This window comes from Mustela erminea, chromosome 1, assembly GCF_009829155.1.
Source record: "Mustela erminea isolate mMusErm1 chromosome 1, mMusErm1.Pri, whole genome shotgun sequence".
In the NCBI taxonomy this organism is placed as follows: Eukaryota; Metazoa; Chordata; class Mammalia; order Carnivora; family Mustelidae; genus Mustela; species Mustela erminea.
This window is the reverse complement of record NC_045614.1, coordinates 63,570,666-63,586,360: the sequence shown is the minus strand read 5'-3', so window position 1 is coordinate 63,586,360 and position 15,695 is coordinate 63,570,666. Positions and strand designations below refer to the sequence as shown.

The 15,695-nt window shown below is 53.2% G+C and overlaps 1 protein-coding gene across 1 annotated transcript in view; it reads left to right on the top strand.

Moving 5' to 3' along the window:
• The first annotated feature begins 280 nt into the window (after positions 1-280).
• The window catches only part of ITGA9 (integrin subunit alpha 9), a 327,258-nt gene continuing 311,843 nt past the window's right edge, over positions 281-15,695 (top strand). The window contains exon 1 of the mRNA XM_032354270.1: positions 281-758. Coding sequence (XP_032210161.1) covers positions 574-758 — 185 coding nt within the window. The 5' untranslated portion in view covers positions 281-573. The remainder of the gene's footprint in view (positions 759-15,695) is intronic.

The following is a 15,695-nucleotide window of genomic DNA, read 5'->3' as shown; positions in this document are numbered from 1 at the left end:
ACCGAGAGGGAACGGGAGACCCCGCGACCCCTGCAGGGCGGCCAAACACGCAGCTGCGGGGAGAATTCTGGAAACCTCTCCCGGCTGGGGCCCCGGGACTTGGTGGGAGGTGCGGCAGTCCCGGCCACCCCTCCTCCCTCCGCCCCTCCTCCCCATCCCCCCCGCCCCCGCCAGCGGGTCTACGACTCTGGCGGTCCGCGCGGGCAGTCCACGGGGTGGGCTGGCGGCCGGCAGAGGGCGCCGGCGCGCCGTCCCAGCGCCAGCCTCCGGGCCGCCCACCCCGCGGGCGCGCCTCTCTGCAGTCCAGCACCGCCCGGCCCGGGACCGCTAGCTCCGAGCGCGCAGACTTCTCGGCCGGACTGAGGACGCCGCCCGCCCCGGGCCGCCCCTGCGCTCGCCTTCCGCGCCCGCTCGGCCTACCGCCCCCGGGCCGGCGCCGCTTCCAGCCAGCGTCGGAGCGCAGAGCTCCCGCCCCTGGGAGCCTCCCGGCCGTCGTCGGACCCCGCGGCCCCGGCGCCCGCGCGCTCGGCGCCCTGCTCGCGGGGCACAGCGGAGGGCGGCGGCCGGCTGGGGATGGGCGGCCCGGCGGCGCGGAGGGGCGCCGGGGGGCTCCGCGCGCTGCTCCTGGCGCTGGTGGCCGCGGGGACGCCCGCGGGCGCCTACAACCTCGACCCGCAGCGCCCCGTGCGCTTCCAGGGGCCCGCCGGTTCCTTCTTCGGCTACGCGGTGCTGGAGCACTTCCACGACAACACGCGCTGGTGAGTGCCCCCCGCAACCCCGGCCCGGCCGCCGCCCCCGCCTCGGTCCCCCGCCGGCCGCCGCTGCCTTTTCCGGCTTCCTCCAAGCCGCCGTCCCGAGGGAGAAATTGGGATGTCTCGGCGGCGCGCAGCTCGGCCGCTGACGACCGGCGGCCAGGGCGCGGGACGCCGGTCTCCTGTCCGGCAGACGTCGCGGTGGGCGCCTGGGGTTGGAGGCGGCGGGGCGGGCGCTTCCCCGCGGTCCCAGCCCGGCCTGCGCGAGGAGAACCCCGAGAGCGGTACTCTCGGCCTCCCAGCCGGAGGAGACTTGGCTCTCTCGCTCGCTCAGAAACTTGGCCCCTCTGCCCCCGGGGCCCTCAGCCGAATGCCCCAGGCCGGAAGAGACCGGGCACGCAGACTCCTCAGTGTCCGGGAGCTCTTAGTGGCACCCCACCCTCCGTTCCGCGGCGCCGAGGAAGTGCAGTGACTCCGAGACCTGAGACCTGAGGGGGACAGGCTGTGTATGTAGGGAGGAGTGGAGCTCCCCAGAGGTGAGTGTCAGGCAGCCCGAGGGGCACACTGTGGTCCAGAAGCCTCCTCCTTCCTTACAATACCTTCCTGAGGAAGTGAGGGGAGAGGGTCCAGGATGCTGGAAGGGAGGATGGTCCAGGACCCTGAGTGACAAGCCTGGTGCGTGACCTCTGGGACAGCCTGGGCCTCATTTCACCTGGGTCCTCTGACCTGGAGACAAGCACCTGAAGTTTTAACAGAGGGATGTGGTTTTGTAACGTCAAGGAATCTAGTTGCTCCCCAAGCATCCCGAAGTTTGGGAGTTCTTCCCATTAAGGCCCATCAGCTAAGAGGCACGGGCTGTGTCCCCAGCCCCTGAGGAGAAGCTCTGAGATGAGCTTGGTCCCTCTTTGACCCTTTCCCTGGGCAAGTGGGAATCCCACAGCACACAAGGGTCACCTCCTCATCAGAGAGTTAGGCTGTGGACAGTTCCCTTGTCCAAGGTCATGTCCCAGTGAGCGCAGGGTGACAACTAGTCTGGAGTCGGTTTTGTTGTGTGGTCACCAGTGTGGGTGTCCTTAGGGGATGCACGTTAGGAAGGCGAGGTCTGTAATGTGTGCCCTCATCATGCAGCTGGGTGAGACAGTCACTGCTCTGAATGGAACAGAGGCTGATGGAAAGGGTAAGTTTGTAGAACTGAGTTGTGAAGCATTGCTGGAAGTGGGTACGGTATGGGACACTCTGTGACTGGCCAGCCCATTAGCAATCCTTTGTTGAGGAGAACTGCCTCCAAGAGAACCAGTTTGTAAAGTCCTGTGTAGCCCCTGCCCAGTTCTACATCTCCTTCCCTACCATTTCTCCCAGTTGCCGAGTTTAAGGCTACACTGTCTTTTTCTGCCTTGCTAAATCCCCTTTTTAAAGCAAAGCAGGCTGAACACCTTTTCCATGTCCAGCCTGCTCAGAGTTCACTGTGGGCTTTGGATTTGGTAGACAATGCAGCCGGAATGGTTGGAGAACGCATCCCAGAATCATCCCTGCCCCCACCCCGCCCCGGGCTCCTGGACTGTGTGACCTTGGCATAAAGTATGTTGGGCGAGTGGGTCAAGAATAGAAGGGCTTCTCTGGGCGGGGGGCTCTGTAGGAAAAGGCAGGCAGTGCAGCTGGAGCACTGTGTGGGATCTGTAGCTGCACGGGCTAGGGCGCCTCTGGGCTCTATGATGTGGCTCAGCTCACAGGAAAAGTGCCACGACCCGATCACCTGGATTTGGACAGGCCACACGTCAAAGCTGTTCTAAGTGGGGAACAACTGGGGGTGGGAGGTGGGAAAGGCAAGAGCGAGTTTGACATAGGAAAAAAGTAGAATCTGCTTTGTTTCAAAAGGGAGATGAGGAAAAGCTGCGTGACTGGAATAGGTTCAGCAATTGTAGGAAACCACCGACTGGCCTTCAGCTTGGCACCCGGGGTATCCAGGGAGGCGGGGTGTGCAACTGGAAGGTAATGCTAGTATGTGGCCTTGGTGCCAGTGGAGATGTGGGGCAGATATCTCCAGGGCCCAAAGGGACCCATCACAGCCAGGGTGCTGGTTCAGAAGTACCCTCTCCAGTCCCAATATGAGCATTTGAGCATGTTAGTCTTCCCATTTGAGGACTTGTCCCGACAGTTTTCCAGGGGCCGACCAAACTCGATGGAAATCTTTTTAAAGCAACTTTTTTTCTTTTTTTGCCCCACATTGTCTTAATTTTCATTATAGTTTTTGCTGTGTCCTTGCTATCTGTGCTCTTGCTGCTTTTTCTAAGTATTTTCCTCCTTATCCTTTTCTCTTCCCTCCCTTCCCCCCAATATTTTTTGTCTTAGACCCTGAATGTTATTCTCAGCTGATACACTGCCCAGACTTGTAAGGTGCAGCTCTTGAAGCAGTAGACGTCCAGCCTCACCTCCTTTCTCTTTATTTTCTCTTTCTCAAGATTAGACTTACCACAGAGCTAATGAAACTTCCACCAAAGGCCTCTTACTCACATGGGCCCCTACCAAGACCCTGTGCTGAATTTTGTAGTCCTAATTTTGTATTTTCTTAAACATAGTCACCCTGTATTTACAAGACGTAGGCTCAGTGGAGTCTGGATCTACCCTCTATGTCTCTACTCTAATTTTAGCTCAAGGACTGTTTGATTGACTTAGCGACTGATTGTCAGTCTCTTCCTACCAGGCAGTCCCAGGGCCCTGCATCTTTTAGCCCTGCTTGAGGGACACGTAGGTTGTTTCCAATTATCCATGATTATAAACAACAGCAGGGGTAAACATCCTTGTAACTAAAGCCTTGCGGACATCCTTAATTATTTCCTTCGAATAAATTCCTGGGCTTAGAATTGCTGGGTCAGAGAGAGGGGGAGGTTTTGAGGTGTTTTGTATGCATTTACTAAGTGCCAGTGAAGTTAACATGTGTACTTTAGAGAAATGCATTAATTCAGGCCCTGAAGTTTGAGTGATTTGCTAAGGGGCTAATCCAATGCCTGAGAGGAGCTTAGCTGTCTACGTAAGGGGAACTAAAAAGATCACGAATGTAGTCAGAATGGAAGTAAGTGATCGACATGAAAAGGAAAAGTAACACACTGAAACTTTGAAAAGAAAGAAAATGTTAATTAAACCTTGTATCTGGTGTCTTTCTTCTCTGGAAATTACTCTTTAGCTTAATTCAGTATTAGTGGTTTAATAAGTTGGCTTCCTGCTTTTTCCAGGTAAAGGGATTTGTTGTAGGCAGGGTAAGGAACAAGAAGAATGTGCTGACGGGGACGGGGATAGAGCCCAGGCAGCAGGGTCAGCATGGGCTCTGCAGAGTGGAGGGGGGGGGGTGGTCCGTGGCATTAACATGGAACCCAGGTACACCTCACAGAGCATGTGTGTGCATCCTGCCGGGAGAGCCAGCATTTCTTCTTGAATCCCATAAGCATACCTGTCAGTGCCTTTTTTCAGCCAAAATTGTCACAGGTCAGAAAGTTCGAGATTTCAGCAAGAGCAGGGGGTGACCTTGCTTTTATAAACCCTGGGGCTTGAACACAGCTCCTGCACTGTTGCATACTGAGCATTTGGTGCTCAGACCCTCTTCCTGGTCCCTCTGTTGTTGCCCTCTAGGCGGTGTGAGTTGTCACTGTGGCCAGGTGGACTGGACTATCCTGGACAGTGTTACAGATGTCATTTGTATCTGTTTGGATGCAAGCGTGCACGTGACTCAGTTTCGTCTTTTTCTGACAACACTCAGAGGGTGTCTGCCTGCCAGAGCTGGCTTCCTTGCCTGTACCTCTCCCCGCCACCCCCCGCCCGGGTCTTCTTGCTCCCTTTGAGCAAGGGCAGTAGGTGCCAGGGAACACGGACAAAGCCGATGTCTGTCCCCTTTGCTTACACGCGTTCCCGTTCTTCAGCTGCGGGGCAGACAACTGTAACACCCTGTGATATAAATAAATGAGACCGGCTAGCGTCCAGCCCCCAAAGTGGGTTTCTTTCACACCCCTCCCCGCCGCCTTCCTCTCTGCCCCAGACGCCCTGGAGTCCGAGGTGGTTGGGTGCACTGGCTTCCTCTCTGGCGACGTGCTTCCTGCCCCATCTCCCGGGACACATCCAGACGGCTGTGCTCAGGCGCAGAGCAAGTGCTCGGAAATGGAAGACGCGCCGGCTCTCTGCTCTGTTAGGGCTGTCAGAGCATCGTTCGGTGAGAGATAGGAGGTCATTCAGGGCCCAGGAGAACATAACATTCTCCGCTCACATTAAGGCTGAGAATTAAAACGAGCTAGACGGTTCTGCACTGCCAGTGCCATTGCCATTAGCCAGATGGATTGCTATTTAAATAAAAATTAATTATGACCACATAAAATCAAGAATTCAGTTTCTCAGTCATACGAGCCATGTTTTAAGCGCTCAGTCTCCACCTGTGGCTGGTGGCCATCACACCGGACAGCACGCAAGACACTCATTGCAGAGAGTTCTGGACAGTGCAGGTTTAGAGCAATGAATTAAGGCTTAAAGGGCTAGACCAAGATCTGATGAGGGTAGAAGGAAAAGGAAAAGCCAACCCTTGGCACATTTGTGTATCAGAACAAGTGGAGGCGCTTAGAGTGAGCTCAGGATTAATAATGGCTTGTGGTTCACAAGGTACCAGGAATGAGGTCCTGCTGCTCCCTCTGGTCGGGAGTGAATTAATCAATTAATTAATCCATTAGTTAGGATTAATAGTGGACTGCCAGAGAGGCTGACGACTTTGCCTTTTTCCTTGTCAGACAGCGAAGAGCCTTGTCTGCTAAGGTAGAAGGTTCAGGAATGAAGATGCCACTCACATCCGACACATGAAGGGATTGTGGGGTCCTAGTTTGATGTCCCAGGCAAAAACTAAGCTGTCGGCTCCGATGGGGGATAGGCTTGTTCTTGGGCAGGCACAGTTCAGAGGGGCAGAGGGGGAGACCCCTGCCCCGTGAAGGTAAAACCTGTAGAAGGGGGACCGTGGGATCATGGGCCCTGCTGTCCCCAGCTACCCGTCTTTGTGAGGCGACATCTGGAAATGGCAGTGAGCGCTCTCCTAACCTGCACGGTGGGTGTCTTTGCTGAGTTCTTCAGGCCTGTGCCAGGCCTTCAGGTGGAACTGTGGTTGCACTTGCCCATCTGGATTTTTGGAAGTGGCATTTTCAGACCTTATTCCTGGTTCTTATCTCCCTGCAGAGCCTGATTTCTCAAGCTGTCAGGAAGGCATGGCATGTATGTGAGACCTGAGCTCTAAGGGGCCCCAGAGAGTGTCTCTTGGGGTCTCCAGGGTTTTTCCCTGAGGATCTGGAGAAGCTGGCAAGGGTGCTGTTTCCTGAGCTAGTGCTGAAAGCTGGCAGGGGCAGAGGCTGCTGTCTTGCCCAGGGGAGACCCTTCTGGGGCAAGAAGACAACTCTTCTCAGCCAGTCACTCACAGCTCTGGGTGTGAGGGTGTGAAGAGCTGGGTCCCAGCCAGCTCCGACTCCCCGCTGACTTGCAGCTGGTCTGGAAATGGTCTTTTTCTGATAACTCTTACTGTGCTTTGTCTAGGGAAACTGTTGTTTTCGTGTGTATTAAAAGCAGCCATCATGTTCTCAGAAATCCATGGAGGAAGCTGTAACTTTAAGAAATAAAAAATTGATAATCCCATGGGATAGTATTTGCTGGGCATCTGTCTACAAGAGGTCAAGGCTTTCACAGGCATGCTAGTCTTTAGCTGAGTCTTTGGGACAAGCTGGTGAGTGGTTTCCAGTTTGCTGGTTGGAGAATTGAAGCTTGGAGTTACCTTGTGTACAGCTTGCCCTAGCCTAGGTGATCAGTGCACAAAGACTGGGGACTTGTATCCGGGGGTGTCCTCTGGGATGCTCAGGTAGAGATGGGAGTACAAGAGAAGTGTTGGGGTGGGGGGGAGGGGCTATGAAAGTTAGGGGGCAGGGAGCAGGACTGGCTAGGGAGAGCCTCAGACTGTGCTGTAGAGCTGATTACGGTGTCCATCAACTAGACAGGGAACTTCCCCTCACCAAAATCGTAATCAGTCATTGGCTATGCCTGCCTGGGAGGAGTGTGGCCTCAGCTTGATTGCTCTGGCCATCCTGAAGGGACTGTGGCTGGGAACTGTCAGCTGACTGCCCCCTTGCAGCTGACTGGCAGGTGGCACATGGAGCCCATCATTTGTGAGTTGCTGTTAGGAAGGTATGAGATGTGCTCCTTGGCCAGCAGTCGTGGCTGGGATTATCTGTGCCTTTGCTTGTTACACTGGGTCAGCATGGATTCTGGAATTAGGATTCTGGCCTCAAGTAGACTCCAGAGCATCCTAGCTGCCAGCTGATACCCAGGGTGCCTCTTCCTGATTTCAGGAATTTCACAGGTAAAGGATGGAGGAGGGAGAGAGTCCTCCCCCTTACCTTGAACCATCAGGTAGCTGATGAGCTGCTGACCAGAGGGAGCCGCAGGACCTCATTCCTGGTACCCTGTGAACCACAGACCAGTAAGCCAGGTGGATTGGTGACCAACCAAAGCAGAAGAAAGTATTTTATCACGACTTTCCATTTATTTATGTATGTATGTGGTATGCATGATGCCAGAGGGAGTCTTAGAAAGTGAAAGTGAATCCAAGATTGGGAAAAATCTAGAGTCTTTGAAGCCACAGTCTCCCTGGGTCCCCAGTTTCTGCTTTGTGGGAGAGCAGAAAGATCTTCTCTTGTGAGTTTCCATTCACAGCTGAAGCAACATGGTGGCAGCAGCCAGGCCTGTTGAGTACTTAGCACCTGCTGAGTACTGTTCTACACGCTTTAGATGCATCAGCTCATTTAATGTTCCGGAGGCTCAGCTTGTTGTCATTCTGGTCCCATTCACAAAGGGGAACACTGACACATGGACGTGTTGTTTGCCTAGTCACATGGCCAAAGTGGCAGAGCTGGGGTGTCTGCCTTTGCTTCTCACAGAGTCAGGAGTCTGAATTTGGGGCTTCAAGGTATCCAAGCATCTGTCTCATGAGGTTCTGTCCTGCCTGGCTTTGTAGGAAAAGTTTTGGATTTATTACAGTGGCAGCTTCCCTGTGGGGTACTCATGTGTGACCCACTGGCCACCTGTGAGGGGATACCGGGGCTCTGCTTTCCAGAGATGCTTGATCACCGAGGAAACAGGGACCCAGAGATTCCACTAGGGACATTTGTAGAGCCTGCTCTCATACCACGTCTGTGTAAGGGTAAGACAGAGTGTCCTAGGAAAGATGGCACATTCTGGAATATTCCATGTATCCATCCTAACCTCTCTGGGCTACTTTTGTTACCATATCTTCATCCCCATTTAAGAAGTTCTATTTAAAGAGGGGATGGGGAAGGTAGCTGTGGCGGCCAGTGTTCAGGACTCTTCCCTGGATTTATAACTTTGTCAAAGAAACCCACATAGTCAGACTTTGTGCACCAATGTGTGAGAGAGGATGCTTTGTGTCCCCCAAAACCTGAACCTAAAAACCACAAAACCAACTTTGTTGGTTTCCATGTCCACACATCTCTTGGTGTGTTGAAGCCCGGTGGCCCTTCCTACACTGTCCAGACTGCCTGGTGTTCCGAAGCTGCAATGTGTGCAAAGCCTAGAGCACAGATGGCCTTGTGCAGGATGTTCCAAAATGTGGGACTGCACTTCTTACCCACCCCGGTGGGTCCTAGGGGGTGGACGTTCCAGACCCAGGGAGTTGGGTCCTTCCTGGCTCTGCCTTCATTGTGGCCCCTGATTTCCCAGCAACAACCAAACCTGTGGTTTCTTGGTCTTAAAGGGGGGGCTGCCGAGATGCATAAGTGCATGGTGGTCCCTGCAGGTAGGCTTGCCCTGCCCCCGTTTAGCTGTTTCAGCCTCAAGGACATTTGTCAGGCCTCCAGGCCCAGCAGTTTGAGTCTGGTTCGGCTCACTGGAAGAGAGGAATAATAGTTTCTCCCTCATCTCATTCTTGCCTTAAATGAGGGGATATCTGGAACACATCCTGGAACACCACCTCCAGCACATAGGAAGCCCTTGAAAATACCAGTAGTTCTTTTTCTTGGTACTTTGATCTGGCCTTGTGAACTAAGGGTCGTCTTCATCCCGACTTGAGATGCTGCAGGAGTGCTTTCAATATATTTGTTGATGCCTCTGTTCATTTGCCAAAATTGGAATGTCCATACTCAATACAGGCATGAATGAGAGTTCTCTGTGAGATGTACTTGTTCTGTGTGGTCTCTTGACATTTTGGTCATGCTCTCCATAAATCTGCATTTACATCCTACCTGCTTCCAGAAAGGCTCTGAGATGGCTCCTTTAATTGGAGACCTGTGGGATTTTATATCCCAGAGCTTTGCATGCTGCTTTCTGCTCTCAGCAGGTGGGAGGCCACCCCTGTTGTGGGGAGCCCTGGCCCTCATCCACGGCCATGTAAATCTGAGCGGTAAGTCTATAGTTCTAAGGTCGGGGGTGGTGGTGAGAATTTTAGTCCAAAAGGATAAAGGTAAAAGTGTTGACCTGCTCTTCTTGGAGAAGAAGATTATCACAAGAAAGCACCCATGGTTTTAACTCCAGTATCCCGGAGGTCTGTAGCTTGCCTCTCTTGGATTTTATTGTTCGATGCTCTCAGTTGGGGAAGGAGAACATTGGCCCTTTCATGATGCTTCCTTCTCCAGCTGCCGCTTCTCAGTGCATTTGCTAAGACCCAAGGCCCTGGCCAGGGCAGCAGCTCTGAGGATACTGGATACTTCAGTCCCTGACAGGGCTGCCAGCAGGCTCATGCCTCTCCAAGGAGGGGGACCCTGCCCGTGCTGCTGCTCTTTCCCTGTTGGGCATGGAAACTACCTGTTTCATTCTCTAATTCAGCACTTGGATTGCACCCTTCTCCCTCCCTCCCTTTCTTTCTTTCTTTCTTTTTTTTTTTTTTTTAAAGATTTTATTTATTTATTTGACAGAGAGACATCTCAAGTAGGCAGAGAGGCAGGCAGAGAGAAAGAGAGGGGGAAGCAGGCTCCCCGTTGAGCAGAGAGCCCAAAGCAGGACTCGATCCCAGAACACTGGGATCATGACCTGAGCCGAAGGCACAGGCTTAACCCAATGAGCCACCCAGGCGCCCCTCCCTCCCTTTCTTTACTCCAACCTAAAGTTCCCAGAATAAAAATACTATTGCTAGCCCTTGGGAGTACTTTCTATCCCAGAGGAGGCATGTTCATGGTCACTCTGAGGCAGTGAGGCTACTCTGAGGTGCAGAAGCCAAATCCAAGGTTACTCAGCAAGTAAATTGCAGAGTGGGGATTTGGATCCAGGTGGACTTAATGCTTGTCTGGCTATTCTCAGGGTCAGCCTTGCTGCTGCCCCCTCCCCCATCAAGCCCCTGTCCAGGGTATCCATTTCCTAAGGAAGAAGGAATAGTGCCCCCATGCTTTTTCTGGGAGCATTTCTGTCCTTGGCCTTGGCAGGTAGAAACCCCTACCTGTTCTCAAAAGTTGGGCCATCCTGGATTCACCCCCTTCCCCAACACCCTGCCATTTGCCATTCCTTTTTGTGCCTCACTGCTGTCCTGGGAAAGGGACTGTGCATTTGTATTATCTTGTAAGGATGCAGGGGAGGGGGCTGAGTGGCCAGGGGACTTGCCCAAGGTCACGGAGCTGCAGAGGAGGTGGCACACTCTTCATGGCTATTTCTGCTACCCCACCTGGCCTTTCCCATATCAGCGCCCTGAGTAAAAGTTCGTCATCCTGGTTGGCAGTAAGATTCTTTGGGGGAAGGAAAGGAGACCGGGGAGCTGGAGAAGCAGTAGCAGTGGTTCTCAGGGGCAGAGCTAGGTCAGCGGGCTGGACTCCAGGTTAGGTCCCTTCAGAAGGGGTCTGTCCTACTATGATGACATATCTGTTTTCTGTGACACACCACCTGAGGCCTCAGTGTCCTAAACCAGTCACCATGTCTTAGTTTGTGAATCTGTAGTTGGCAGTTTAGGCTGGGCTCAGCTGGTGGTTCTTCTCTCAGCTGGGCTCATGCATGTGTCTGCTGTCAGCTTCTGGGTGGGCTGGTTGGCCGGCTGGTCTAGGATGACTTCAGTTGGGATGGCTCATCTCCACGTGTCTTTTATCCCCCAGCAGTGGGGGCTTGCACACGTGGTGGCTGGGCTAGGGTGCCAAGAGAGCACTCAGAAGGATGAATGGTCTCTTGAAAGCAAAGCTAGAAGTCAAACCATGCCCCCCTCTGTCACACTCATTTGGCTAATACAAGTTACGGGGCCCAACCCCATTCAGGGGGTTGGAGGATGGAAATAGACTGAACATCCTGATGGAAGAAGCTGCAGGGCCCCATTGAGAAGGACGTGGATGCAGGAAGGATGGAGAATCATGGCTACTTTTGTCGTCTGCTGCTAGTGGTAAGAGTGTCTTAATCATTCCAGGATTCCTATGAGCTCGGCAGAGGGTCTGAAGAAATTCCTGGTTCTGAGGAGCTCCTGGGAGTGTTGCCAAGTTGGGGAGCTGGAACGAGTTGGGTGCTAAGGTGTTTGGCCTCGTCTCACCAGTCTCCTGTTTCACCAAGCACCAATGCTGTATCAAGCACTGTGCTAGCTACTTCATAAACATTAAACCTTGCAAGAACCCTTACTGGGTGTATTTTGATTCTTCCTGTTTTACAGAGGAAGAAACCTGAGGCCCAGAGTAGTTAAGCTATGTGACCTCAGATAAGTTTCTTAGTAGTTGTGGCAGAACTTGAACCCCACGTTAGCCCTGTGCTTCTTGCACTTTACCCCCCTGAGTAACTTGCCCTCACAGCTTAGAATTCAAGTGGAACTGTTAGTTTAAAACCCCTAAAATGAGTGAGTATCCCGTGGTTTGAGTCAGAGTCTCAGTTTTCCCAACTGTAAAGAGAGGAGCTTCTGAGTCCCTCCAGGTTCACCAGCTCCAGGTGGTGAACACTGGCCCGGGAGCCAGTGTCTCTCCTCTCTGGGAGTGAAGGGTTGCATGCGGTCAGATGTGACTTTCTGGCACCAACCAGCCCTCTCTCTGTTCAAGTCTTGGCTGCTTTTTGCCCACTAAGGGAGGTGCAGTGATTCCTGGGATTTCCAGGCAGTGCGATGGGACACGCAGTGATTGAATTCCACTCCCATCACTGACACATGAGTGTCTGTGAAGCTTTGGCTTGGGTTCAAATGCACGAAAGTAAAGTTAATGCATTTAAGGTTTTCAGTGCCCACTTGCTTTCCTGGATCACACTGTAATTTCACCCCTAGGAACCATGGCTGTGGTATTTGTGGGTAGGATGGGAGCCTTCCCTGGGGAGGCATCGTGGTCCTTTTCTGTCACTTGCTAGCTGGGGAATTTACCTGCTGTTTGTTCTCCTGCTGTGAGGAATTGGTTCAAACCAGATGGGTGGTGGGTGTGGAGTCTCTGTAGCCAGCCTGCCCACACACTTGCCCACCAAGGAGGTGGCCGTGTTGGAAAAATCGATGGTGTTTAAACTGCCATAAGAGGAGGGAGTTTGGAGGACTGGAAAGAGGACACCCTTGGACGTGGATGCCCAGGGTTTAAATCCAAGCTCTGCTGCTTACCAGTGGTGTAACCCATGATCTCTTAGTAAAAGGTACACGAGAAGCTGCCCAGCAGGGTTACCTTGAGCAAGAAATGGGACCACCAGTGAGCGTGACTGGTGCAGGCTGATGAACAGGTGGGCCCCCATCTCCAGACAAGTGTGTGAGAGGGGCAAACCTCTGGGCATCATGGTGTCAGCAATGTACCCGTTTTAGAAAAGCAAGAAGCTGATCAATATGCAGCCTGATGTGGAAGAGTGAAGGGATTCTTTCTATTTTAAACCCCAGTCCTTTGCATGACAGAAATTCCCAATCAAAGTTCTAACCCGGGAGCCATCTGCAGAGCCTCATGAGGGCTTTTTCTGGCAAGATCACATGGGGTGGCTGGCAGCAGGGGCTGGTCACTTCACACTTGCTGGTTCTTGTTTCCTGCTTTCTGGCTGCTGTGGGGTAGGCAGAATAGGGGCATGGACACTGCACGCGACTGTTGGGGTGCGTGTTGCCTTGTGGCACCTCACCGTGCTTCGTGGGCCTCGGGGTGTTGTTCCATGTCGGCCCTTGGCCACCTGCTTCTTCATCTGTAAAATGGGCATAATAGTGCCTTCCATGGGATTGCTCTGAATATTAAATGCAATTCTGCCTTGAAGGAGCCTCACCCAGCATGTGCACACTCCAAGTGCCTGATACACCCTGGCTGTCCTTATAATTGGAAAGCTAGATTTGTGAATTAAGGAGAGAACTCTGAAAAGTCTTCGCAGTGTGAGAGCAGCATTAACTGGGGCTGGGATAGGAGGAGAGTCTCACTTCTGGAGGGTCATCCGTCGACACTGGCCCCAAAGGGAACACAGCGATTTGTAATCAGCATAAGTGGTTACATTGTGCTTCTCAGGTGGCATGTCGTCCTGAGAGCTGGTACACGTGCGTTCTGACTCTGTGGGCTGAGACCCGAGATTCTGTATCTCCCTCAGGCTCCCAGGTGTTCTCCAGGCTGCCGGACCAAGGACCACACTCAAAGTAGCCCTCCAAGGTTTGAATCAGCCTGATGATTTATTGATGGGAGCCTGTTGGTGGGCCACCCGGGCCCTTTTATATGCTAACTGTACAAAGAAAGGAAACATCTCAGTGTCCTGTCGAGGGTACCAGGGAAGATTTGGGTGGGGGGGAGCAGATCTTGGAAGTGGCTGGGCTGTCTCGATATAACTCAGAACGATGAGAGAAAAGGCAGACGGCATCTTCATGGTGGTTTGTCCTGAACTCTGGGCGGTTGCATGCTCTCATCTCTTGGGATCGGCCTGGCAGAGAGCCAGCTGAACTCACTTCAGAGGAGACGGGTTCGTCGGCTGGCCTGCCGCCGCGGTCTTGCTGGAGGGAGGCCTGGGTAAAGAACAGCTCCAGGCTGCGGAGGAAGCCACAGCCCTCTGTGAACACAGAGATACAAGCTCCTGTTCCACTGTGCCACCCCAGGGAGCGCATACATGCGAGCACACACCCCCTTATCTCTTGCTTCATTTCCCACTACAAAGGATTTGGGAGAAACCTTCTCGTGCGACCCGCTGATGAAGAGTTGGACCCCGAGCGCTGTGATCCGTGCCCAGTCAGCCAGTGGTCGAACCCCTGAGGACCTCGGGTCTGGAAGGGAAAAGCGATTCTGTGGATCCTTTTGCCACCTTAGGTTTTGGTGTAAGCTTTGCCCCTGTGGGTCTCAGCTCTGGTCTGGAAGGAGCATCGCCTGGTATTTCAGCGCTCCATGGTCCCTTCCCTGGATAATCTGTGAGCCTGGGTCAGTGAATTTAGTTCAGTGGGCTGTCTGTCAGGATCAGGATTCCAGTGCCTTTTGCGGGGTTGGGATAAAAAAACTAGCTTGTTTCTTGCAGCTGTTTCTCTCCCTTGCTATGTGAATAGGTCTCCCCCTTTGTCTAATTTTTGTGATATTTACAAAATGAATTGCAAGTGGCATTTATTCGCTGTGCTAATGTAAATTAGGCGTTTGTGGGAACTTTTGGACCCAGCCCCGTCCCGCTGGGGTTTTTCTAGTGCAGAAGGCATTTTATGTTCCTCGGCTCCTACAACCTGACGTGTGGAAAGGCCATGGATGTTTCAGGCGTTTAGACCTGTCAGACTGCTAATTCTTCTCACCTGTGAAAACATAACTGGCATTATCGAGGGCAACCCTTGGCTTGCCCTGGTGGTTCTGAAGCTCAGCCCCAGAAGCCAGGGGGGAAATTGATCCCTTAATGTGGCTTTCTTCTCACTGGAGTTTCGTTTTGCGTGTCATGGTGCATTTGAGTTAGAGCAGCCAAGAGCCCGCTGAGCTGCCCTGGTGTGGTCCGTGTGGGAAAGTGCCTGCTGGGATTCCCGAAGGCTGTGGGTTCCAGCCCCGCTGCCTGGGGGTTCTGCAGCTGGGGCCCACTGTGCGAGGCCGCAGGAGCGGGAGCTGACGTGTGACTGAGGGGCCTGTGCCCTTCAGAATCAAGCACAGACTCTCAAGACCAGACTGATCTGGAAAGAAACATGCCACTAAGGGTTGGTTTCCCTGGCCCCATGTGTCCTCAGTGATCCTTTGTGTTCTGGGCATTGAGGAACTGGGCTTGGAGGCAGCGGGAGTTAAGATGGGATCCATGTGTCTTCTCATGAACCTCATACCATGTCTCTGAGTCCGATTAGTGTGGCTGTTCAGCCTTTGCGGCGGGTCCATCTGAAGGTGCCAGACTTCTGTTGTCTGAGGGCTAGATTTTCACGCGTTTCAGCCAGGGTGCTGGGGAGGGAGCAGTGTCACGCTGCAGCTAGGTTGGGGGTGAAGGTCATGGTGCCAGACTTCCATTATCTGACAGCTAGATCTCCACTCCTTTCAGGGAGCTGGGGAGGGAGCATGTCATGCTGCAGCTAAGTTGGGGGTGAAGGTCATGATCCCAAGGTGAAGGTAGCTTTCAGGACAGAGTGCAGGGTACCTGGGCCAGCTTCCCATGTCTCTGGGGAGGCTGTCCGGGGTCATTCTAGCTTCTGCTACATTGCTTTCCCACAGACACATAGTGGATAGTGCCTTCTATGCTAGGGCCAGTAGGGGCTAGTTTATTGCACAATGTGCCTGGTACCTTTCCAGGAGAATTGCTTCCCCTTTCCAGGCTGCCAGACGGAAGGAGCAGTGGCTTGGAATTTCCTACTCTGTGGACACAGGTGTAGATCTTGTTCAGAGTCTCACCTTACAAGCCCTTTTCCACATGGCAGTGGCTCAGCACACACCGTGCGTGACTCTACCGGTTAGTGTTCTCCACTTTAGCTCTGCACTTGACTGCTCTCTGGGAATGATACATGAACACGTAGGGCACAAGTGTTTCTGTAACATTGGCGGGGAAGCCTGTGGCCACTTCCTGCCATGTTCTGTGTCCACACAGCCCCGAATGCGTCTCTTCTGTTCTCTT